General features: G+C 32.8%; 1 protein-coding gene across 11 annotated transcripts in view; it reads right to left on the bottom strand.

The window, feature by feature from the left end:
- The window catches only part of Robo2 (roundabout guidance receptor 2), a 1,616,745-nt gene that overhangs the window by 132,809 nt on the left and 1,460,074 nt on the right, over positions 1-23,862 (bottom strand). For all 11 annotated transcript variants that reach the window (XM_063224740.1, XM_063224738.1, XM_063224737.1 and 8 more), the window contains 2 exons: positions 22,609-22,729; positions 11,248-11,386 (listed from right to left, as the gene is read on the bottom strand). In XM_063224740.1, the coding sequence (XP_063080810.1) occupies positions 11,248-11,386; positions 22,609-22,729 (260 nt within the window). The remainder of the gene's footprint in view (positions 1-11,247; positions 11,387-22,608; positions 22,730-23,862) is intronic.

The following is a 23,862-nucleotide window of genomic DNA, read 5'->3' as shown; positions in this document are numbered from 1 at the left end:
TCCCATGAAGCCCAACATTCAATCAATTTCAAATTCAATCAGTTTCAAAACAAAAATGCTTTTGTTTCTCTTTTATACTTTCTCCATGTTTATCTCAATGTAGCTACCTTTCAAACACCTAAGAGGCATACCTACCTGCAAATTCCCTCTAATCCAAGCTACCCTTAATACATATGTAAGAATCAATTTTTTAAATGTACACACAGATGTCTTTCTATTAAATGTACTTCAGTGACTTCCCCATTTCAACTGTTCAGCATAAACACTTCACTTGGAATTAAAGGCTTTCATTGTAAATCCCCATCTAACCCTTTTTGGTTTTAAGTGGCACTCTGCAAGTAACTATGAGCATTGGCCTCTACTTTCCAAAGCTTTTTCATCCTGCTTCCTTCTCTTCAAACAGTCTTTATAGCTCCACTTACGGAAATCTATTCTCTATTTCAGACCCGTCCTTAAGTGTATGAGAACAATATTTATTTTATCTTACTGAAACTCCAAGTTACAGGTTTCTATAATTTGCCTCAGGCCATAACATAACTATCTCATATACTTCAGCATAACGCTTAAGATCAGACTTATCTTTTTATTTGCTAAAATATCAATACATTGAAATACTTGGTGAATGTGTTTGGTTATTTTTAAAATAATTCTGGAAATATAACATTTTATTAGCCTAGATTAGAAACTTATATTATTCCTGAAAAAACTGCCATCTTACTATTAATTAAGCTCATGATAAGGATAAAAATGTTTTCCTTATCTTTGCATAATATCTTAAAGAGGACTGATTTATGTTGTTTATGTTGTTGTTTTTGTTATTTGTTGTGCTAATATTCAGAAAATTGCTAGAAAAGTAGATTAACAATTAGAATGTGTATAGTTGTGTTATGGTTTGGACTTTAAGTGTTATCTTAAAGCTTGTGTAATGAAGAAATGCTCCCCAAATGGTGGTATTTTTTCGAAGTAGTTGAAATGTTATTTGAAGAGATGGCTCCGCAAAGCTGTGCCTTGAAGTGGTGGAAACTTTATTTGAAGAGGTGGCTTGGTGAAGATGTGTCTTTGAAAGCTATATATTCTCCTTGGATCTTTTATCTTTCTGCTTCTTGGCAGCTGCAAAGTGCTTTGACCAACCAAGTACAGATATAATCTTGCTGTAATCCAGCCTAGGGTAGGATGAAAGGTCCAAGCAACCATGAACTAAAATTTCTGATATTGTGAGCCACAAACAAATGTTTCCATTTTAAGGATGTTACTTCAGATATTTTGTCACAGTGACAGAAAGTTAGCCAATAAAAAATTGTCATCAGACATTATTTTTTTATAACAATTACCATTTGCCATATGAACTGCAAGGAAATGGAATACCATAACAGCCATGCCCTATAAATTGCCTACTCATTTGAACAGAAGAGATAAAAGGTTATCATATACTTTTGACTTAAAATGAGAATAAATAATAAGGACAGAATTTCTACACTGAGATCTTTTTGTATTGCTGACTCATGGATGTATAAAAAGAATCACATCAGAAGCAAATTAAATATTGTAATTATTTGGTAGAGTTCACAGTACCCCTGTATCACCTTCCTGCTTGTTAATAAAGCCTTTTGAAAAAGCTCAAGTGAGTTAATATTGCACGTAAAACAGATTTCCTCAATAAACGACTTTCCTATAGTAGAGGAGGGCATACTCTTAAAATATTTCGCAAATATTTCTCTTTCTGTATCTTAATTTTATCTCCTTCAGACACTGACAGTAATTATATATATATATATATATATATATATATATATCACAAGTTTGATACTTGGCATCAAATTATTCTTTAATTCTCTCTCTCTCTCTCTATATATATATATATATATATCAGAAGATCTCAATTCAATATTGTTTACCAATTCTTAATTGTGCATGGAATTGTTTTAATAAAATATATCAAGAAAACAAAAAAAAAATAGTAAATTTAATGTTACAAAAAATATGCCAGGCAAAAATGAAAAGGTAAGTAAACACTTCATATATACTAAAAGTGCTTATATTTTAGATTTATATACCTGTATTATTTAACTTTCAACAAGCATTTGTTTGGCTTCTGATGACATTTTTTTCCCTGATACATTAAGAAAAAATAAGAATATGTTTGATCAAAATATTTTGGACAATTAAATGTAAATATTCATTAGAAATGCAAGTAATAATAATTTAAAAACAATAAACATAGCTTTATTTTTTGATTGACACAATTTTTGAGATAAATCACTGTCATATAAAAAATAAAATATTTAATACACATTTCATTACTCAATACACATTTCATGATTATATAATACTTCTAGGCAAGTGTATATTACATTGCCTTTTTCTGATTTTCAGCTGGGCCAAAAAATGGGAAAATGTTATTCAGTAGTCAGGATGTAGACCATAATCCTAACAGAACAGGTCCATCTTAGGTGAGTGATGGCGGCATGCTTATCCCTTTGTGTATCAGCTGTCACATTTGGATAGGTAGTTACTGCATTTACATCACAAAGTTGTTCCCAAGGTAATGGAGTATTAATATAAAATTGTGAATCTGATATATGACCTATGTCAATATCATAGATTAACATTATATGTATGAGAAAGAAAAATGGAAACAATGATTTTGAATAAATACTGAGGTTTTTCTATAAAAGACAATGGAGAATTCATGATGTAAGCCAATTATGAGTTTTAAAATTTTCTAGACACATCCAGAAATTTGGAAAGATTGATGCAAAATATACAAAATAATGGTTTTCATTAGAAATAAGTATGTGGATAATTTTAATTTTCTTCTTTAGGTTCATGTATTCAAAATTTGAGATTATTTTTTCTTGTTTGGGAAAATAAATTACTATGCTTCTTTAATTGTTTTGCCTTATTTAAATGGCCTTATGTCACTTATAAATTTATAAATACCACAGAACACACCCAATTAATTTGTAGATAGGAACTCTGGCATTCAAAACATGGTACGTGCATGGCTTAAAGTAATATTATGAATCATAGCTTATCTGAAATAAGAATACTCATCTCCTAAAATTAGTTTATCTTTTGGCATAGCATTATAATTCAAATATTAAAAAATAATAAAATCAGTCACATACATATCGTGCAAAAAAAACAGGTTATCAAACATCATTTAAATGAAATCTAAACTGGCCTTTTCTAGAAGTTAGGATCTATTAATATATTTAATTCCAAAAGTTTTCTTTTTTAGACCTGTGTATAGTTAAGGTAAGAACATGGGAACAAGGGAGAGGGTCACAAATGGTAAATATCCATTCTCCTATGTCATACAGTGACTTCTTTCTGAAAGACCTGTCTCTTCCTACAGGGTGGGATAGGATAAAATGTTAGCCTAGCTGGCACCTCAGCCTAAGTGAATGCTCTAACATGCCACACTTTGATGAAAAATCCACACCTACTGGCTCCCATATTGGGCAGTACACACATGCCAATGACAGGTGGCACTCAGACAGATCCTTTTGCTTTGCAAATTGGCACCTGCTCTTGGCTCTGCCAACATACAACAGAAGAGCTGCCAGTTAATGGACTGCAAAGCATCTCGGACTTTAAGGCACTTCATAGTCCAAGTAGGTTCCAGATTGTTAGCTGACCACTGGCCAACACCAAAATTGGTTGCCAGTTCCAGCATTGTTCCTAAACTGAGAGGCTCAACAGATGGACCAGTGGGTCGCAGGACCAGACAGCAGCAAGCTCCACTCTAGGCGGCAATTAGTTTTGTGTTGACAGCATCTATTAGCACCTATTTGATGAAAACACAGAGAAAGTACCATCCTGGCATTCTGCTGAAAGTTTCCAAATTACTCCTATTTGCAAACAAAAGCTGTATCTTAGGTTTCCAAGAAGATAATTTAAACTGTTCTAAGTTTAAATTTTCAGAATAGCAAGACTTTATATGTGTAGCTTCTGAAATTGCTCTAAAAATTACCCTTAACTATAACAACATATAGTGCATCTATGTAGTAATTCCTATAGAATCTGCAAAAAATATCTAAAACTTTTTACTTAAAATACTTTGATGGAAGTATTACAGGTAGCCCAAATACATAATGGAAAAATTATACAATTGTGTAGTTTATCTGTTTAAAATAGATTTCACATTGGGTAGATTGTAAAAAAAAAAAATCCTACCCACAACACTGAATAATTTTGGACTTTGGAAATTTAATTTCTTAAAACTCTGTTTCTACCTTTTTAAAATGAGGGTAATATTATACTGTAACAATATTCTTTAAACTTAGAGCATATATATAGTAGAGTCCATCACACATTATAAGTCCACTAAAACCTTTATCTTGTTCATAACCCAAATCTTTGATAAAGTGGCAAGATTCTGATTGCTAGAATAAAATATTATAGAATAATGCATGAAATGGAAAGATCCTAACTTAGAGTTCTGATTTCTGTGGGGCTGGGTCAAAACAACTTCCCAAAGGTAGAAAAATGGGTAGCAAGTTTCTGGCTTGGCAAACAGGCTAAGCAAATATATAAATTAATCAGTATAATTTAAGAAAAATATATCTATTGACTAAATAAAATATTATGTTTCCATGAAAACCAATTTCCAAAGAAAAGAGAATGTGTAATAATCATTTAAAAATTGAGTACTTCCTATTTGTCATCTTCAACCACTTTTCCTTATAACTATCTGTATAAGAGTAAATGCAACTAATCGGTTGGATTTATAAAACAGAGACAAATTGGATGTGGGTTGCACAGTCCTTACTCTGCCTTGACATAGTAGTATCATGTTAAGAATCTTTTGATTTAGACGATAGTGTGTAACTATTTGCCCTGCATAAATGAATCAAAGCACAGGCTAACCAGTAGTCTCCATATTGAAGATGCAAAATACAAAGAGTTTAACTAACTTCTTCAAGGTCATACTCCTAGTTAGTAGTAGAGAAAGTAGTGAAGAATTCTTTTGAAAACTCTTCAGAATTTAGGTGTTTAACTAAACAGATATATGATCAAACAATGGTAGAACAAGGCATAAATTCCAACCAGCATACCAGGAAACAGCTTAAATATTCTTTATGCTATTGCTATCTGAATGAAAAGATTCCTCAGTAATTTCACTCACAACTTCTAATAGTTTTTCAGACAGAAATAGCAAAGGCATCTATCTGTCTAGCACAAAAGACACAGAATTTTCACTTATACACTTCTCTATATATCAGAATTTTGTGGAACAATACATGTCTTAAAATGGCAGGGTTTTATATAAATTTCTTTCCTCCTGTTCTTAGTTTCCACTTGCTTTTTAAAAATCATTTTAATTATCTAATCTTTATCGCCCAGTCTAATTACAATGGTTATTTAGTAAAAGCCCAAATTATCTCCTGGCCTTGAAGTACACGCTACTCCTGAAGAAGCCTGATTTCAGCAGCATAGCTGAGCACTACTCAAGATGCATGTATCCCAGCAGCAATGGTTCAAAACAATGGAGCTTCAAGACAATTAACATAAGAACATTTTTGAGGACTAAGTATAAGGAGCCACTTTGGATAAAAATGCCACAAAAGAGAATTAGAAGTGGTCCTATTCAGTTCCTTTTCATAAAGAATCATGTATTTCTGTGAGTCTCACATTTTATGAAACTATGAACTCTAAAAGACTCTTAAAATAGACTTGCACTTTAGAAAAGGAATTTGTCAGTGGGTTCAGGAAAATTGATAGAATTTTGCACTATATATCTCGTAATACTTAGTCTCTAGTCCTTTTTCTGTTTTATGAAATATTCATGAATTATATCACTATTGCAAGCCATCAACTCCATTTAGAATTTGCAGGCATACATAAGAATGTAAATGGCATACTTTATTTCCTTTTTTCGCTGACAAGCTATTATGGACATTCTTTCCTATACTGTAGATCCTTCTTGAGGAAGTTAATGTCATTTTAGAGTTAGTTTAGGAAATAAATAAAAATTGATAAAACATCTGAAACTAACAATGATATGGTGAAAATTATATGAAAGTTATAAGTTTAACTACAGCTTACGGTTCTTTAAAGACTACAAATAATTAAATGAAATACAAACTGTGCTGAGATTCCCAGACAAGAATCACAGTTAGATTAATCATATTACATTTTACCTAAATTCAGAGAGAGATTTTTAAAATTCTCCTTGCTACTATATGATTGAATAGAATAATGTAGCATTGGTATATTTTAATTTTAATTTTATTTCTTTGGTGATAAGTTTATTTTGTTCAATTTCTATATGTTTATATGTGATTTTCCATGGCATATTGGCACATACATATTTTTGATAGAAAAAATGTATAGCACCTCTATTCTGTGAGGAAGCATGCTATACAATGGAACATTGCTTCATTTCTTACAATACTGGAGAATTCTTTCATTTATAACACTGTGGGAAGATACATTGAAGTCATTTGCTCATCAAGACTAGTAATAAGTAAAAGGGTTTAGAGCTGCCTAAAGTATTTACCTCAGGAAGAAAAAAAATCACCTCTACTTTTGTTTATTTTCTTTAATATTCAATATATAAATACATTCCCAAATTTTATTAATATAAAATTTAAAAAAAACAAAGAATCAAAAGCGGTATTTTTAATTTATTAAATGACTTACAAACTGGCAAGGAGCACTTTCAATAGAGTAGGCAGTTAATAAATGTTGACAAACCTGAAAGTTTAACTTTTATAATTTAAAGCATGCTTTTAAAAGTTATGTTTTAAAAAGCATAATCATTCGGGAATGACTTATCCTTTTATTTCTTCTATTCATTTCATTTTCACATTGATACATTAAATTACTATCCCTAATAAATTAGTGTTGGTTTATTCCAATGTGTGTATATTGAGTTCTTCTGGTAAAAATATATATATTGATGTTTAGCATGATGTTTAGCAAAAATATCAGAAGCACTGATATTTTTCTTCCTGAAATAGTCATTTTAAAATGCCTTGGAAAATTTCTGCAAGGAATTTATCAGTGTTTACATAGGAGCATATACAATGTGAAGCTTGCTTCCAAATGTGTTCCTTTGTCATTTGAAAAATGTCCACATAAATACTTTTTCTTTGGCTGGGGATAAGCAGTATTGTTAGACTTGCTCTATCTCCTACCTCACTGAAATAGTCTACATGGAAATGTTTTCACTACAACTTACCAAGAATATATTGGTATACTTCATTAAACTAGCTACTGAGAAAGGTCAGAGATTCAAGGCTAAAAAAAGAAAGAGGCAAATGGGTACTACTTAAAATATTTTCACCGTAAGGGGAAAAAAATACTCGCTAATTTTTCATCTCTGCTTACTGAGAAGTTGGCACAGATAACTTCTGTGTTGAAGGTTTAAATAGCTATCACAGCATTTCATAAATTTAAACTGGAATTGAAAAGCTTTTCTTGTCTCCAAAAGAAAAATAGTCACATATTACTTACATAGTAATTACAGGCTACGCAGCTGCCCTAGAAAGCTTTACTATAAATGTGTTAAGCATGAACCACTACATCACCTTATTCAAGTTTCATTATACATTAAGCCAAAGAAATGTCATCCTCCATACCAATTGCTTATATGAGAACAATGGCTATCTCCCTTGTCAGAAACCTAAATAATGTAATAGATTCAATGTTGTTGATTTTGTCTACAGTTGGCTAAAAGTCATTACTGCTATTCCTCATCAAGTAAAAAAGTGTCTTTTTCTCTTCATTATGCGTAAGTGAAGCTTATGCTAATACACACACATTTTAGAATGAATAAGCTTCTTTGGAATATCATTTAAAGATTGGGAATAGAAACAGTACATAGCTTCTATCATGATAAAAACATTGACCTCAATTTTTATATTGCACTGATCCTTGCTGTAAACCATTCTAATGTAACGATTTAAAGCTTAGCCAGCACTTATGTTTGCCTAATGCTTTAAAATATCTAGCTGGTCACACAGTACTACAATCGTATATTGCTAGGAATAGAGGAACAGAGGCCAAAGTTATGAAAACATATAAAAGGAAGTTAGCTGAGGTGAGAATTTTCAAAATTTCAACCTGGCATTTAGAGGTCTTGAAAAAAAACATTCTGAAAATGCAGCTTGTATGTTGCTGTTTGAGGTCAGGTTTCTCTGAACCTTCATTGTAATGAACTTGACAAGATTCAGAGTGAAGTGGAGCAGCTACAATTGTCAATTTTTGGACAATGCCTGCAGTAAACTTAAAAAAACATTATTTTATCATCATTCAAATATAGACATTTTAAAGTGCAATACATGCTTATGACTTTATACTTATAAGTCTGTCCTAAGAGATCAATAGCACTTTGGTGGGGCCTGGGATACAGCTCAGTGGCACCTGCCTGGAAAGCGCGTGGTCATGAGTTCGATCCCAGGTACAAAGAAACAAAAGAAAGCAAATAGTACTTTTGTTTAGCTATCATGGACCCCTGATTTCAGTGCAAAGCAAAGAACATTTTACCTCCCATAAACCATAAAATACATAAAACCAGCCCAATCGTGAAAGGACACCAGGCATATTCAAGTTTAGTGCATTTAATAATACACCTGATCAGTATTCTCTACACAGTTGTCAAGTTCACAAAAAATAAACACTGAGAACCGGTCATACACCAGAGGAGACAAGAGAAGCCTAAAGTGTACGGGCGACAGCCTATGCTACTGCATAGCTACATAAATTTCAGGGATTGAGTCCTACAGCAGCCAGTGGAATATTAATGAAAAACTAGTAAAATTCAAATAGTGTTTATATTTTACTTAATTATATCAGCATGTTTTAAGAGTTGTGACAAATATTTCAAAGTCATATGAGATGTTATTAATAAGAGAAACTAGGTTGGGAGTGTACAGGAAATCTCTATACTAACTTTGCAAGGCTCCTATAAACTCAAAATTAAAAGTTAATTTAAAATGCCCAGTAATTAGCTGGCCATGATGGAACACACCTGTAATCCAGCATTAGGGAGTCTGAGGAAGAGTATCGCAATGAGTTTGAGGCCGGCTGAAGCTACAAAGTGAGTAAAGCGACCTATGTAGCAAAAAGGCCATCTCAAAAAAACTGGGGGGTGGGGGGTAATTATCACCAGTAATCAAAAGTTAACCATTGTCTACACTAGAGTAATCTCATATGCCAACATTTAAAAATTCATTATTATGGTTTCTTAAATTAGAAGAAATGTTTTGACTATGCATGAATAATGGCAACAACACAATTCTGTAAAATGCTTTCTTTTTACTCTGCTTTGCCTTGATAAAGTAAAAGCCTCATATTCACAAGCTTCTGACAATGACGTTCCTAGATGTTTGCTGTATAATGACAGAAAACGATAACAATGACCGAAACAAAACAGAGTTGGCTTTCCCTGTTATAAAACATTAGATGAATTTGTTTCACTTGCTACAAAGAACAATTAAAGAACAAGGCATCTGAAAATGTTCACTCCATTGAAAGGAAGTTGTTGATGGATCTGGCAAATATACTGTAGTACCACAGATGCAAAGTTCAGATTTTGGAATGAATGTAAAAATTCAGTACACTACCTACAGTGGTACTAGTGAAATCATAGAAGCGGTGTGCAGCTTTTGTTATGGAAATATGCTTAATTTCTATTGGTTGAATAAAACCTACTTTCTTAGGAGGAAAAAAATTTAAAATGCAAGCATTCGTTATTTTATACAGATCATGTGTGTAGTAGGTGTGACGGATACAGATTCAGTGAACAGATATTAAAAAAAAAGACAAAAACAAACATCAGAGATCATTTGAATGATTTATTTGACCACAAAGGATAAAGCTTAGAGGGAAAAATTTAGGAACAAAAATTGTCACATCGTTTTTATAAAAGTTACTCAACATTTTGACTGTGTAGATAAATGAGAGGTTGAGTTTTGTGGTTTGTGAAAAGAAAGTGCAAGTAGATGAAGACTGTGTCTGTGAAGCAAGAGAAGGGGACAGGAGGTCCCTGAGGACAGATTCCTGTGGGGACACCGATGCCCTTTACTTGTCCTGTCCCCTGCTGTTGTCTCTCCTTACTTCAGGAGCTGCAGTCAGGCACAGTGAGCAACGTCTTTGGGGAGATGCTTTGGGCACTGAAGGCAGGCAGATGGCATTGAGTGAGGAGGAAAAGCCATGAGAACAGGGCAGGCGCTGAAGTAGGCAAGTGGGATGGATGGGCAGTAACCTAGCAGAAACAGAACAGCACACCTACAAAGAACATGAGAAGGACAGCACCTCAGCCATTCATGGCATTGAGGCATGTGTTGGCTGACTGATTTTGTCAGATTGAGACGTTTAGAAGCTTAACTGAATTGGCTTAGCCACTAACCATCCTAGGGTGCAGAAGACCCACCCTGGTGTGGCTCATCTCCTGGGTGATATGAAAGGGAAGGAAGAAGCACAGATGAGTTTCTGTTCTTAGAGGAGCTCCAGCCTTTGCTTTTGGATTGGACATTGTCTCCTGCCCTCTAGTGCAGACTCTTTGGCTTCTGCTTTGGATCCTTTAGATTCTGGCATAGATTCTTCAGTTTCTCTCACAGACTCATTGGCCGGCTGGTGCAGACTTATATAGGACACTGCGTGAATTCCGACATTGGATTGAATCCTTCGGCCTCTGGCTTTCAGAAACCCTTTGCATGCTTCCTCATCCAACTCTGTCTCACCATCATAAGCCAATCTTGTAATTCCTTACACATTTGTATATCTGTGTTATATCTGTTTTCTCTTGTAAAACCCTGACTAATACAGATCTTGACACCAGGAGTGGGGTGGAAGTAGGAATGGTACCAATCCCTGAGTAATACAGGGGATAACAGATGCAGTGAAAGATGGACATTAAGGTGGATGGTCACTAAAAGAGTGATGTCAAAAGTCTCAGTGACTGCAAAATGCAAACAGCAGCTATATGGCTTATATATATAAAATTTTCATGCATGAAGTTGAATGTGGTTGGTACTCTCCAGCAATTCTAGCACTAGGAGTTACTGAGGCAAAAGGATCACAAGTACCAGGCTGAACAACTTAGCAACTTAGTGAGAATCTATCTCAAAATCAAACAAATAAGCAAAAGGGCTAGGGATGTAGCTCAGTGCAGGAGTCCTGGAACCGTGAAAAACACACAAAATACAAAATGTCTAATACAAAGAATTTTGCACGCATTTTTTCCTTATTATTCACTGGTCACCTTACAGTCTTCAGTCTGCATGATGGTCTTACCTTCCGCGTGGCAAGTCTGCATCATCCTTTTTCCACCTCACGGTTGGTTGAGGATCTCCCTGCACTTGACAGCGAAATTCTACAGCTTCTTCCTCTAGCACCACCTGGTTAATTGGCCTCCTGAGAAATGTTGGTCGTTCTGGGGAAAAAAAAAAGAAACAAATAGTAAAACAAACTAAAGTTTATACTTTAGATAAAGTATGTAAACAGTAAAGGAAATGTTATTTAATTTTGGCACATAAACTCATAACTCTATCTCAGTTAAAACTGATAAGGTTTTATGTATATAAAACAATTGAATGAAGTTAAAATATTCTTAAATCATATAAGACCATAAATTTTACAGAAAAAATTGTAAATTTATTAATTCCTGAGCCGAATTGGGTAGACATTACCATAAAAAACAGAACACTGCATTTAATAGAAATAAAGATAGTTTGAAAAAAATTAATGTATTTCCATGTCTCAGAACAGTAAAAAGTAAAAGTTGAAACACGTTTAAACATTAAGAAGACAGCAAATATTAACATTCCATTAATAGATAAATCTGTACTCTTCATATGTTATCTAAAATTTCCTAAGAAATGCAGTTATTACTTAACAAAGATCCACTCCAATATGTTCATTTTAGTTCCATTTCATGTATAGAAACATGTCTATTTGTTTGTTTGCTTTAATACAGATATTTTTATTATCATGGCAAACTTTTTACAATCATACATAATTTTAAAGATCTCCTATGCGTTTGAAATGTTCACTTGCTTTCCTTTATTGTTTTTTTACTCGGTGTTGGTTTAGTATTTTTGTACTTCATTCTTATGTTGATCCTGACTGACCAGATAAATTTTCTCAACTCTCTATGATTCTTAATACAATACTAAATTATATCCTAGCATCCTTCTAAACAAGGTGAAAATAAAAATCCTAATGACAAGACTCTTAACATCTAAGAAAATATAAGACAAAAGTACTTGCATGTATCTCTAAATCATCTTACTCTTTAGTTTCTTCCTTTTTTGATAATGGTTTCACACTGGAAAATTTATTTAAAATTTATTAGCATATGTCTTCAAATCATAGGCAAGTCCAATACTGCTAGTTATTCAAGTAGAAAGAAAACTAAGTCAAGGAAATAGAAGATGAAATCCTGAGGGAGTTGACCCCATTTATCTGACCATCTGGCCATGTTTAACTACTCAGGACTTCAGTTTCAAATGTTCCACTTTAGAAGTACAAGTACAATGGCATAAGTTTTGAAACATACACCGGAAGAAATCTTTGAAAAAATATTTAGAGAAACACATTAAAGGTACAGACTGGGTTTATATAGTTGTACTGCTTAAATCAAGATCCATAGCTAAGACATAAATGAATAAGTTGCAAGGAAAATATTGTTGCTAGAAAGTCAAGCATCACTAGCATTTAGAAAGGAGACAACTGAATCCCTCCAAAGAGAATTAGTAAAATTCAAAACTTTCTTCAAAAATCAGGTTGGCATACATCCTATGTCTGCATCCTGAAATCCCAAAACTCCAAGCCATAAGCAGAACAAAGAAAATGGGACTTTATATTGGAAAAGTTTTTTTTGTTGTTGTTTTGAAGTGTACAATTTACAAACCATACATAAAAACTAGAGAAATGAATGGATGCTTCAAAAGGCTTTAGGCAACCAGAATTAATTACCAGCAAAATGTCACACCTGGACCACAGAACAAATATACACATGAGATGAGATGACTTACAATTATCCTCATGAACTCTGGAAACAAGGTTCAGAAAATAGCTATTGAAAAATAACATACCTGATACTGATTTATTGTTTCTGACAGCAAGTAGACAATAGCAATACCCTAAGAGGTGTTCCAAATGTTAACATATCAGATGTGATAAAAAATACTGTAAATGCTTAAAGTTGTAGAAATTACTACAGTAAAAAAAAAAAAAAAGTTGGCTTTAACTCAACCCCTACCCACTTCTCTGCCCCTCAAGAAAATCAATCTCATCCTTGTTACATTCAGGGCAGCTCTGGATGTCCTCTTTCCTGTCTGTCATTATACTGTCATGGCTGCCTCGATAATCCGAATGGATTTAAAACATTTAATTCATAGTCCTTTGACTCTGAGGAAAAGCCAGAAATTACATAGTGTCAGATTTGGTGAGATTTATAACCTTCCATGTAGGTGACCAAGCTGGAGAAGCTTTTCCTCATTCATGCAGGGCATGCAAAACATTTAATGTAAGCATCTGCTATGTTAGGTTCTAAATTTGGTGGATGATAAACTAATATCATCTCAGGGTCATCAGGTCATGATGGGAGACGAAGCCTGTTGATCAGTGTGAAGCAAGACCACAGAGGGCTTGTGCACTCAGTAAGGAATGGGACCTCTCTCCTCAGGGTGATTGAAAGCGATGGATGAATCTTAAGCAAGAGAGTAATTTTTTTTTTATTTAAAGAGAAAAAAAGAAAAGAAATAAAAAAACAAAGCAGTAAAAGGTTACAAGTAATACAGAATTTCAGGAAAAAAATATATAGTAAAAAATCACTAGTTAATAGGTTACATATTGTCTTCTTAGAAATAGTTGTCCAAATTACAAGATTAAAACATATAAAGTAGACATTCATACAGTGAGATTGGAGACAGTTCCGTTCACTGATCCAACAAAAGCTCAGTAATATGTTTTTCCATCCTACACACTCAAACATACATGCAGTTATATCCCTTAGTCTACCTTCCTTTCCTCTCTTTTTTACAATAACAATTACACATTTTGGGTTTTATTACTCCCACACTTCTTATTACTTTTTTTTTTTTGAAGACAACAAAGCCAAACGTGACTAAGCAAAACAGAGTCAGTTAGAACAGAAGGATGGGCATAGTACATGATGCAAAAATAGAATACCAGGTGATCAAAAGTGGTTACTATTGTACCTCTTGCTATTTTTAAAATGAGTTGCCTATATCATCAGGTGTAATAGAGTTGATCAAAACAGTATAGAACAAGACCAATAAAACCTACACTGGAGACCTTACAGGACTTCAAAAGAAGATAATAGTCAAACCATAATGGGTATCATAGTATATCTTATTGCCTTCAAAGTGGTTGCCTATACCCTCAAACTTGATACTATCAAACAAAATAGAATATAGTAAATCAGTCAGAACAAGATGGGGAGAGCAATACTGGGGTTCAAATCAGGTTAATAGGAAAACAAAAAAGTTACTATATTCTGCTATTTTTTAATTTAGTTTTCCCTTAATTGAAAAAAAATGAGAAAATATATTAATTAAAAAGGAGGGAGAATGAGATAAAAGAGGACATTGTAACACAACAACACAGAGTAATTTTTTAAACTAGCACATGAGAAAGATGATGTTAGCAGATTTGTGAAGGATGAAGTAGAAGACACATATAAAGTAGAAGACACATATGAAGCAATATATTAGGTCAAAGTGTTCTTAAGAATCTATTTTAGCTTAAACTGACACTGAGATTCTAAGGATTTGCAAGAGGCAGACTTAAGCGATTCAAAACTGGGTAGTCAGTCGGATATGTAGGGAGTAAAAGAAAAGTCTTGAAAGATTTTCAGTTTTGCATTTAACATACTTGAACATATTGACAGGTAAAAATGGTGGTGTGTGTTATGCGTACAGAAAATTCTAGCACTGTGAAAAGTTAATTTCCACTTAATTAATCTCATTGCTTATCACATTTGTCTTCTTTGAAGTCAAACTAATTCAGACTTAGTAAGACAAAGATCAATACTTATATAATAGAAAAGAGAAAAATAAAATAATATCTGCAGACATAGCTTTTGATTTAAAAACCTAAACAAGATATCAAAAGGGAGTTATTAAAGATAGTGAAGAGTTTTTTGTCAGATTAAATGACAATATTATTTTAAAAAGTCAAATGCTACAGTCACGTTCACTGAAGTCAATAGTAAGTGGAACATGCCAACATTAGTCATCAGTAAGAAAAAGAAATTGTGAATATTGAAAAAGAATCAGAGAAACATTATTTGTAAACAATGCAATACAGATCAAAACTGAAAAACAGCTTTGATAATTGATAAGCACAACAAAATAAATATATAGCATTGCAATAATGCTGATAAAATTGAAATTGAGAGATTTTAAGATAAAATTCTAAACTGAATATCAAATCCATACATTTAAAATCTATTAAGTCATAAAAGAGGAAAGCTATAATTTTGTGTGGAATATTTTTATGGTTTTATGCTGAATATAAAATAAAGCACAAAGACAATACACAAGTCTAGTTCCATTAAAATACACACACACACACACACACACACACACACACACACATACACAAACACTTTCAGACAAAGTTGTGTGTATCTCTGGATAGGTACCAGTAACAATATTGCAACATATAATTGAAAAGCAAAATTTGCATTAGACATGTTACAAAATTAAGGTCTCTCTTCTCTGAGAGAACAGACGGCAATAGGGATCATTAAGGAGGTTTTGATTATCTTGCATGTCCTAAGCCTCATTGCTCTGTATGGTGATGTGAAGCATCTGATTTACAACTTCAAGAAGACACAAGACACAGGGTCCCCACTGCTGTCCTGATGAACCCAGCAGGAGTATAGAACCGCACAGTGCTCTTGTCTCTCTTCACTTCTGCCCTCAAACAGAGTCCAATTGCTTGGCAACTAGATAACCTCCGGAGACTGTGATGGACAAACGTTGGAAGCCTGATGTTGGTTCATGGTAGAAAATCTAACTTAACTGACAGGAAATGTTACATGTCAAGAATTGCTGAGATAAAAATCCGCTACATACCCATGATTCATTATGATGGATTTTAACTGAAGAAACTTAGATTATGACTTTCCACTAAGAAATGTGACCTTTAATGATATATTGGTGTGTGCTCACAAATTTTAAAGTATTGTCCTGAGAATTTCCATAACATGCTTTGTAGTATCTCCAAGTTACAGTTTCCATTATTCCAATTGTTTTATGTTAAGATACTAAAGTCACTTTCTACTTTGCAACTTTTTAAATTGTCTACAGAAAACACTATGCTAAAAATTACAGATTCCACTCACAGTTTTTAATTGAAGGGTTTTTTGTTTGTTTGTTTGTTTACTTGTTCTTTGAGGACCAGTAATTGAACCTAGGACCTTGCACTTGCCACGTAGCACTGAACCACTGAACTACATCTCTGTCCTGAAGAAAAAAATTTGTGAGGATTGTTTATCAGTTTCCTCAAGTGGATTTTATTTCCAGAAAATCTAAGAATTAAAAACACTCATTTTAAACACTAAGGAATTATACAACTGGAAGATACATATTTTAAATACTTTGCCTTGGTAGCAGCCACTGTTTTCATTATACAAATCAAAGCTAAGCCCATTTCAGACATAATCATGAAAACTACAAGGAAGTCCCTTGAATTCCTTTTTTATGTCAAAAGCTACAAGGGTTAGAGAGTAAGTAATAGGACAATCTATTAAATTGGTAAGTAATCACTCTCAAATTTTATTAATTTCTATAGATTACACTCATGAAGCTCTGTACAATAAAATATGTATGAAAATCTTGAGCTTTTGAACAACAAGCAAATTTAAAGACATGTCAAAGTAAGGTCACTGAGTTTTCTATTGCGTTGCCTTATGTCTGACCACATATTGAAAAAGGGAAGGAGAAATCTCGAGGGCTGTTTGCAGAATGCTTATCAATTAGATTAAAGTCTCTCTAAATGGCCTGACCCCCAATTATGTAACTGTGGAATGATCAGAGGCAATACCTTTGCCAATGCAATTAACGTTTTTTTCTTTTTTCTGTGAGATTAACTGGATTTGAATCACCTGCATAACTTGCTTACAAGGTTAATCTCTCTTGAGACAATAGTATTGTTTGACAGTGTGTTGTTCTGTAAAATATAGCTCTCACATAGTCTTATCAATTTAGTTACAAATTGGCATTCTGGAAAATCTAACTTTATACATGGCTATAAAAAAATGAAATGCACAATCTCATTTTAGTTATGACAATAATATTCAGAAAGTGAAATATTCAACTTCACACAAAATACCTTAAGTCTGAAATGATATTGTATAATATCTCTTAAGGTTATTTTTTATATTCTATAATGAATGAAATTAAGTATTCCCTTAACAAATTTTTAAACTGTATGTAGTTGCACAAAACAGTTACAAAGTTGCCAGGAGCTGTGCCTTGCAGCTATTTCCAGGATGACAACAGTAATTTTAAAATAAACTTTGCTTGACATTATAAAAGTAGTGTTGTGGCAATAATTACACAAGTAGACTCCTTTAAATTCTATAATGAAAAAATTGTGAATGAAGAATATTAGAGATAACCAGGGTTTGTACACCCTGTCTTGACTTCCATTGACCCAGTACAATCTGCCACGCTACTGCTTATTAAATGAGGAAGTCGGACGACTGGCCTAAGAGATCTCCTTTTGTTTTGCAAGAGGGAAAGATGGGTCTGATAGCAACTGAATGAGGTTATTCTGTGCTTCAAAGAAAAATAAAAGAGGCTCAATGACTGAAAGCAGGTCAACTGAATATGGTTAAGTAAACCCTTATTACATTAATTTCTTGTGTAGAATTTTCCTTATGTGGGTGTGATAACCCCAGGAAGAAATACTAACATAGATTATGTTCTCAGAGGAAAAAAATGCCTTTCAATATATTTTTAGAGGCCAAATTTCATGTTATTGCTGATAACACAATGAGAATCCACTTGAGAGAGGTTCTCTTAACAGCCATGTCTATATTTTAATAGCATCTTATGTTTTGAATATTTACAAGAAAACCACAGAATGTACTTAAGATACAGATATATCCGAAGATTTGGCTTGAGTAATCATCTCTTACAGTGAGACATCTCACCTACTTTCCATCCATTATCACAATTATGTGTCATTCAGTTACTCAAAATCAGCAATCAGCATCATCAGCCCCAATCTCTGTCCCATCCTCAGTGAACTGACTACTTCTAAATCCAGACATCTTGCATTCAAATCCACTGGATGGCAAAATCTTAGTAATCTTTTTAGAGAACAGCAATTAAATATGAATTAAGAACAGTAGATGGCTATTTACAGAAATCTTTTAATGTGTAAAACAGAAAAGACAGGAGAGCACAGGTAGAACACAGCTAAGAAAATGCAGAAAGGAATACAACACAAAGATTAATCTAAAAAGTGTTTTAAAACTGTTAGACAGAGAAGAATAGCAAGAAAATGTCATTGAGTTGTTTTGGTTGATAGTTTTCAAATTGATTGAGATTGTTCTCATTGAGTATATACAGGGAAAGAAAAGAGTGTGAAGCCAAAACCTTTTAGAAAATTGGAGCAAAGACATGGTACCAAAAGTTTGGAAAGAAAAGAAAAATCTGTTAACATACAAAGAAATAGAATCACACTAATCACAATCCCAGCAGACTTCTCAAAAGCAGTTGAAGAAGATAAATGACACTGGAAGAGTAATTTCAATATTTTGAGCCAATTTATTTTTCTACTACCGTCTTAAAACTTAAGATCTGGTTAGAATAAAGACATTTTGGTTTGGAACGTGCTCCAAGTTCCAGTGGAGCAAAAAGCAAGGGACTAAAGAATTAGATATAGGATGCAGAAAGTAAGGATCAAACGTTAAAAAGAAGAAAGAAAAAATCAAGAAGAAGTTTCTGGAACAGATCTAATGCACATTCCAGTTAGATCCGGCAGCAAGCCTGGGGGCGCCAGAAAGTCATAGTAAGGAGGAGAAATTAATCACTAAGTGAAATATAGCATTTAGGAGATTTTCAAGAATTTGTGATGTGTAGAAAAACACAGGTCTATGAAAAAAATCAGCTATTATAAATTCACAGAACAATTTCAGTATCAGAACTCTAATTAAAACAGTATAAAACTCAGTACATGATTGATAACATTTACAGTTATAATATGTTACTGAATATTAATAACACCCAATGATTCTAAAATGAGTTTACTAGAAATAATGAGTCAAGGAATAGAGTAAGCTCAAGATAAGAAGGTAAAAAAGGAGGTATAAGTGGGCAAGAAATCATCTTCTGAAATATAAAGTAAAACAAAATATAGTTACATCAGTAAATACGAGAATTAGCACACTTGTGGAAATACAGAAATGAATACTAGAAGCAAAGGATAAAACAGATTTTTAAATATGTTCAAAGTGGAGGCACATATACACGTGTGTGTGTTGGAAAACTGGTGCATAGTATCTTTGTATTTTGTTATGCTTTATAACACCAATGATATATATTAGAATTTGTGTATATATATATATATATATATATATATATATAAATCTGCTTTTATGTATCACTTTAATAAAGATTTAAAATTATAGGAAATATTTACACGTTATTTTTAATCATTTAACAATTCTTAACCTTTGCATAGAAAACATTTGAAATCAAACCACTTTTAAAATTTTCATGGTGTTCAGTGCTTTAATTCTAGTTTCAATTACTTTGAGATCTATGGAATTAAACATATAATCTCTAAAGTGGTGTTCTTTATGCATTTATAGACTGTACTATATATTTTACTGTCATTTAAACCATGATAAATGTATTTTTATATTTGATAGTAGCTGTTTCATAAGAATGTTCATGGACAAAAGCCATCACAGAAGAACAAGGAAAATATGTAATTCATGGAGTATGACACAGGCACTTTTTGAAAATTAGATTACATTCATTGTGTCTTGTCAAAAGGGAACCATTTACAATCTAAAGAAAAAGTTCAAGTACTTCTAAGTTCAAGCATATTTAATAAAGTAGCAGAATATTTGAAGAAAGGAGAAAGTTTTCAAGCAGTTTGTCTCAGTATAGATGACTATGGTATAAGAAAAATAACATTTATTCCTTTCTTTGTCCTTGCAAATTATAAACTATTAAATATTTGAGGAAGTCAGCACTGTCAGTGGCTTTATATGTACAATGAGTTGCGAAGGGCATTCAAAACCCTCTGGCACACAGTGGTTATGGTACTCAGATAGTGGAATTATGTCACATGAAAATAAAATAGAGGTACAGTATGAAGTGTAATCAGATTTGTAAACATTAGACAAGCAGTGATAATATTTAACAATGGTGTAATCTGAAGAGGTTTGTTAGAAAGTATGTCCTAGAGGTAAGAGCACCAAAATGAAACGAAGGTTTCATTTTGAAGACCACACTGTTTATGTCATATTTTCTTAACAATAGGGAGTCAAGGGAAAGAAAGGATTTTCAAATAGCAAGAGGCACAATAGTAACCATTTTAGATCACCTGATATTCTATTTTTACATCATGTACTATGCCCATCCTTTTGTTCTAACCGACTCTGTTTTGTTTAGCCATGTTAGGTTTTATTCTCTCCAAAAAATAATAAGAATTGTGGGAGTAAAAAACCCAAAAAAGTGTAATTGTTAATAAAAAGAGAGGAAAGGAAGGTGGTCTAAGGGATATAACTGCATGCATGTTTAAGTGTGTAAGATGGAAATCCATATTACTGAACTTGCGTTGGATCACTGATCGGCACTGTGTGCAATCTCGTTGTATGGATGTTCACTTTAGATGTTTTAATTTTATAACTTGGACAACTATTTCAAAGATGACAATATGTAACCTATTAACTAGTGATACCTTACTGTATTTGTTTCCATGAAATTCTGTATTATTTGTACCCTTTTACTGCTTTGTTTTTTAAAATTTTATTTCCTTTCTTTTTTCTTTTTCTCTTTAACTAATAAAAAGAAAAAGAAAGAAAGGATTTTCACTATACATTATTTGTCACATTCATATTTGGACTATTTCTTCTATATTTTTATTTTTCTTCTGAGTTTGGATGTTGTTTCCTTATGAATGGTGGAACTGGTGTCTTTTCCTTAACATAATATTTTTCCTCAATTTGTAACACCTCAGGTGAGTTGAGTAGTTTATACCAATAGATAAATGTTTCTCGGGTTCCTAAATCAATTCTTCCAGAGGAACTGCCTCTAGATAAATTCAATCTCTTTGGTTGATAGCTATGTTCAAAATAATTTAGAAGTTGCCCCATAACTCCTGACATGTTTAGGGGTCTCCTCTAGTTCTCATCATGCCTTTAGGGAAAGAAGGGTAAATATTTCATAATCCAGACACATTATTGGTAAGTCTAATTGCTTGAGTGATAACTTAAAAGCTTTCAGTTTCCTTCTGAAGGCAATACAGCACAGTGTTTTTCTAATCCAAAGCTTATGGCAGTTACAGAAAAATTGCAATGTTTCTTTAAATAGAAGAGCTATACTTGTGGGCCTTCATTGCTAATGTTCAGTGACCACTGATTTCCTATCTTATCTGGCAAAACTGTACTTTATTCATTGGAGGGTAGAGTATATCATGAGTCTCTTAAGAGATAACTGCATTAAATTTAGGGGCAAACTGATACTTGTCTGAGCTCTGCAGGACAGAAATTTACATGCATACTTGGAATAATTTTATTTTTACTATTCAATTCTTTTAATGAATTACAGGATTTTTCCTAGCTTTGCATTTTGACTTCAAGCTGCTTAGTATCTACAGGGAGTATTACCAGAGATTATATAGTACTCAGAGTGATTGAAAAGAGAAGCCTACACTCTGGTACATATTCATAAAGTGCAACCTTGCCTCTTGAAATATAATGGAAATCACAATAAACCTCTTTCCTTAAAGGCATTTGCATGATCTCCTCCAAAACTGCAAAAGAAGTTTCTTTAGGGACCTGCACAGGACTCAGAGGCTGTCCTTGTGCATGTCTTGGAGTAATGATCACAAACAGGAATAGTACCATATCATGCATAGAGTCAGGGGATTATTTTATTGGCCTAGAAAAGTCACTTAAAATCACAATCCTCCCTTGAAACTTAAGGAAATCACATAATATCTGTGATAGTGAAAGCTTCCACTAAGCTATGACTGTACACACACATATCTATGTATGCATATGAATATATATATTCATATATATATATATATATATATATATATATATATAACAAGTGGATCGAGGTGGAACGAGCAATGCATCTTAGATGGAGATAATATTTGAAACAGATTTGAGCAAGCAATTTTTTACATATTGACCAAAGGTGAAATATTTTAACTATAACAATAAAGTTAGAGAACTAATGTTTTTTTTTTTCATAAACTTAGTTTTTCTTCAGACAAAGACTAGACAATTCTAATTGGTTATTGATTCTGAAAAATAATGAGCAATTGTTCATAAATGGTCTGGTTATAGCGTTAAAACGTCTTAAAACAAAGGAAGAGTGGATCATAAACAGTAATTATAACAATTTATAATTCTAAAGAGAGTTTTACCGAAGACAGTTAGCTCTGCGGGGTCACTGTCTCTTTCTCCCACCATGTTGGTGCCCACACAGGTGTACATTCCCGCATCACTCTTCCTTGTATTGGAGATCATCAGTTTCCCACCACGAATCTGTTAAAAATTAAACAAAAAGTAAAGGGAAAGGAAAAGAAACAGGAAAGAGAAAGTAAAAGCCATTAATTTTGAATATTAAAACATACTTTCTTTCCAAAAGACAGCAGCTATATCTAAGACTCAAGCCACACTTAGGACTTAAGCATCTGCAGAAAATATTTTGTGAATACAGCCTCAGTGTGAGTCTCTGTGTTAGAGAATGATTCCTTACAATACTCTTTCTTTTTTTTTTTTTTTAATACTCTTCCTATCTCTTGTTTGGTTATACTTTTAATCAAATGACAGTCTTGAATAAACCCTAAGAATCTGTCTTCATGCTGAGATGTTGTTGAATGAATTGCTATTTTCATCTGTCATCAGAAAGGTATAAGAGATATTTGCATTGGATAATATAGTGGAAAGCACCTGAAATGAATTCACCAAGCACTCATTGAACATATATAGGGCCAGACAGTATGCCAGGCATTCACTGTATGGTAGCAAGCTAAATAAATGAAAATCTATGCTTTTGTAAGCTTTATATTTCAATTGATAATGTTAATCAACTTTGTTTATCTTGATTGTAATTAAGAAATAATGTAATTAAGAGTAAAGATTGGATAAAACAAATGAACTTACAAAATATTCATTCTGATTATGGGTGCCAGTGTGAGTTGATACAAATCATAGACATGAATAAGTGTTCTCTGAATAAATATTTCTTAAATGAGAAGCATTTGAGTTAATCAACGAAGGTGATAGTATAAAAATGTCTGCTAAAGGGAAAATTAAATCACAATTATTTTTAGGTGAATGAATAAAGACACTGATTTCTATTAGTTTTTAAAAAGTCAATCTATGTAACATTCTCAACTGTACAATATCTGAGCATTCTTAGTCATGAGAAAAGAACATACTGATTCATCTACTTTTTAAAATTTCATAGGTAAACAAATCTCAGGTTTGTTTGTTCTTATCAACAATACATAACTTTGGTGAAATTTGCCATGTAATAGAAAAATATTTTCAATTGCTTTTTTGACATGAGAAGAAAATATTATCAATGCATCCTCATTTAAATCCAGTATGTTATAATGGTAACTTATAAAACTGGTCATGGGTTTCATTTCTCCTCCTTTTGAAATTGCATT

This window comes from Cavia porcellus, unplaced genomic scaffold, assembly GCF_034190915.1.
Source record: "Cavia porcellus strain 051 isolate PalLab524CR breed Dunkin Hartley unplaced genomic scaffold, mCavPor4.1 scaffold_15, whole genome shotgun sequence".
NCBI lineage: Eukaryota > Metazoa > Chordata > Mammalia > Rodentia > Caviidae > Cavia > Cavia porcellus.
Note: the sequence above shows the minus strand (reverse complement) of the source record. Positions and strands in the feature narration are given on the sequence as shown.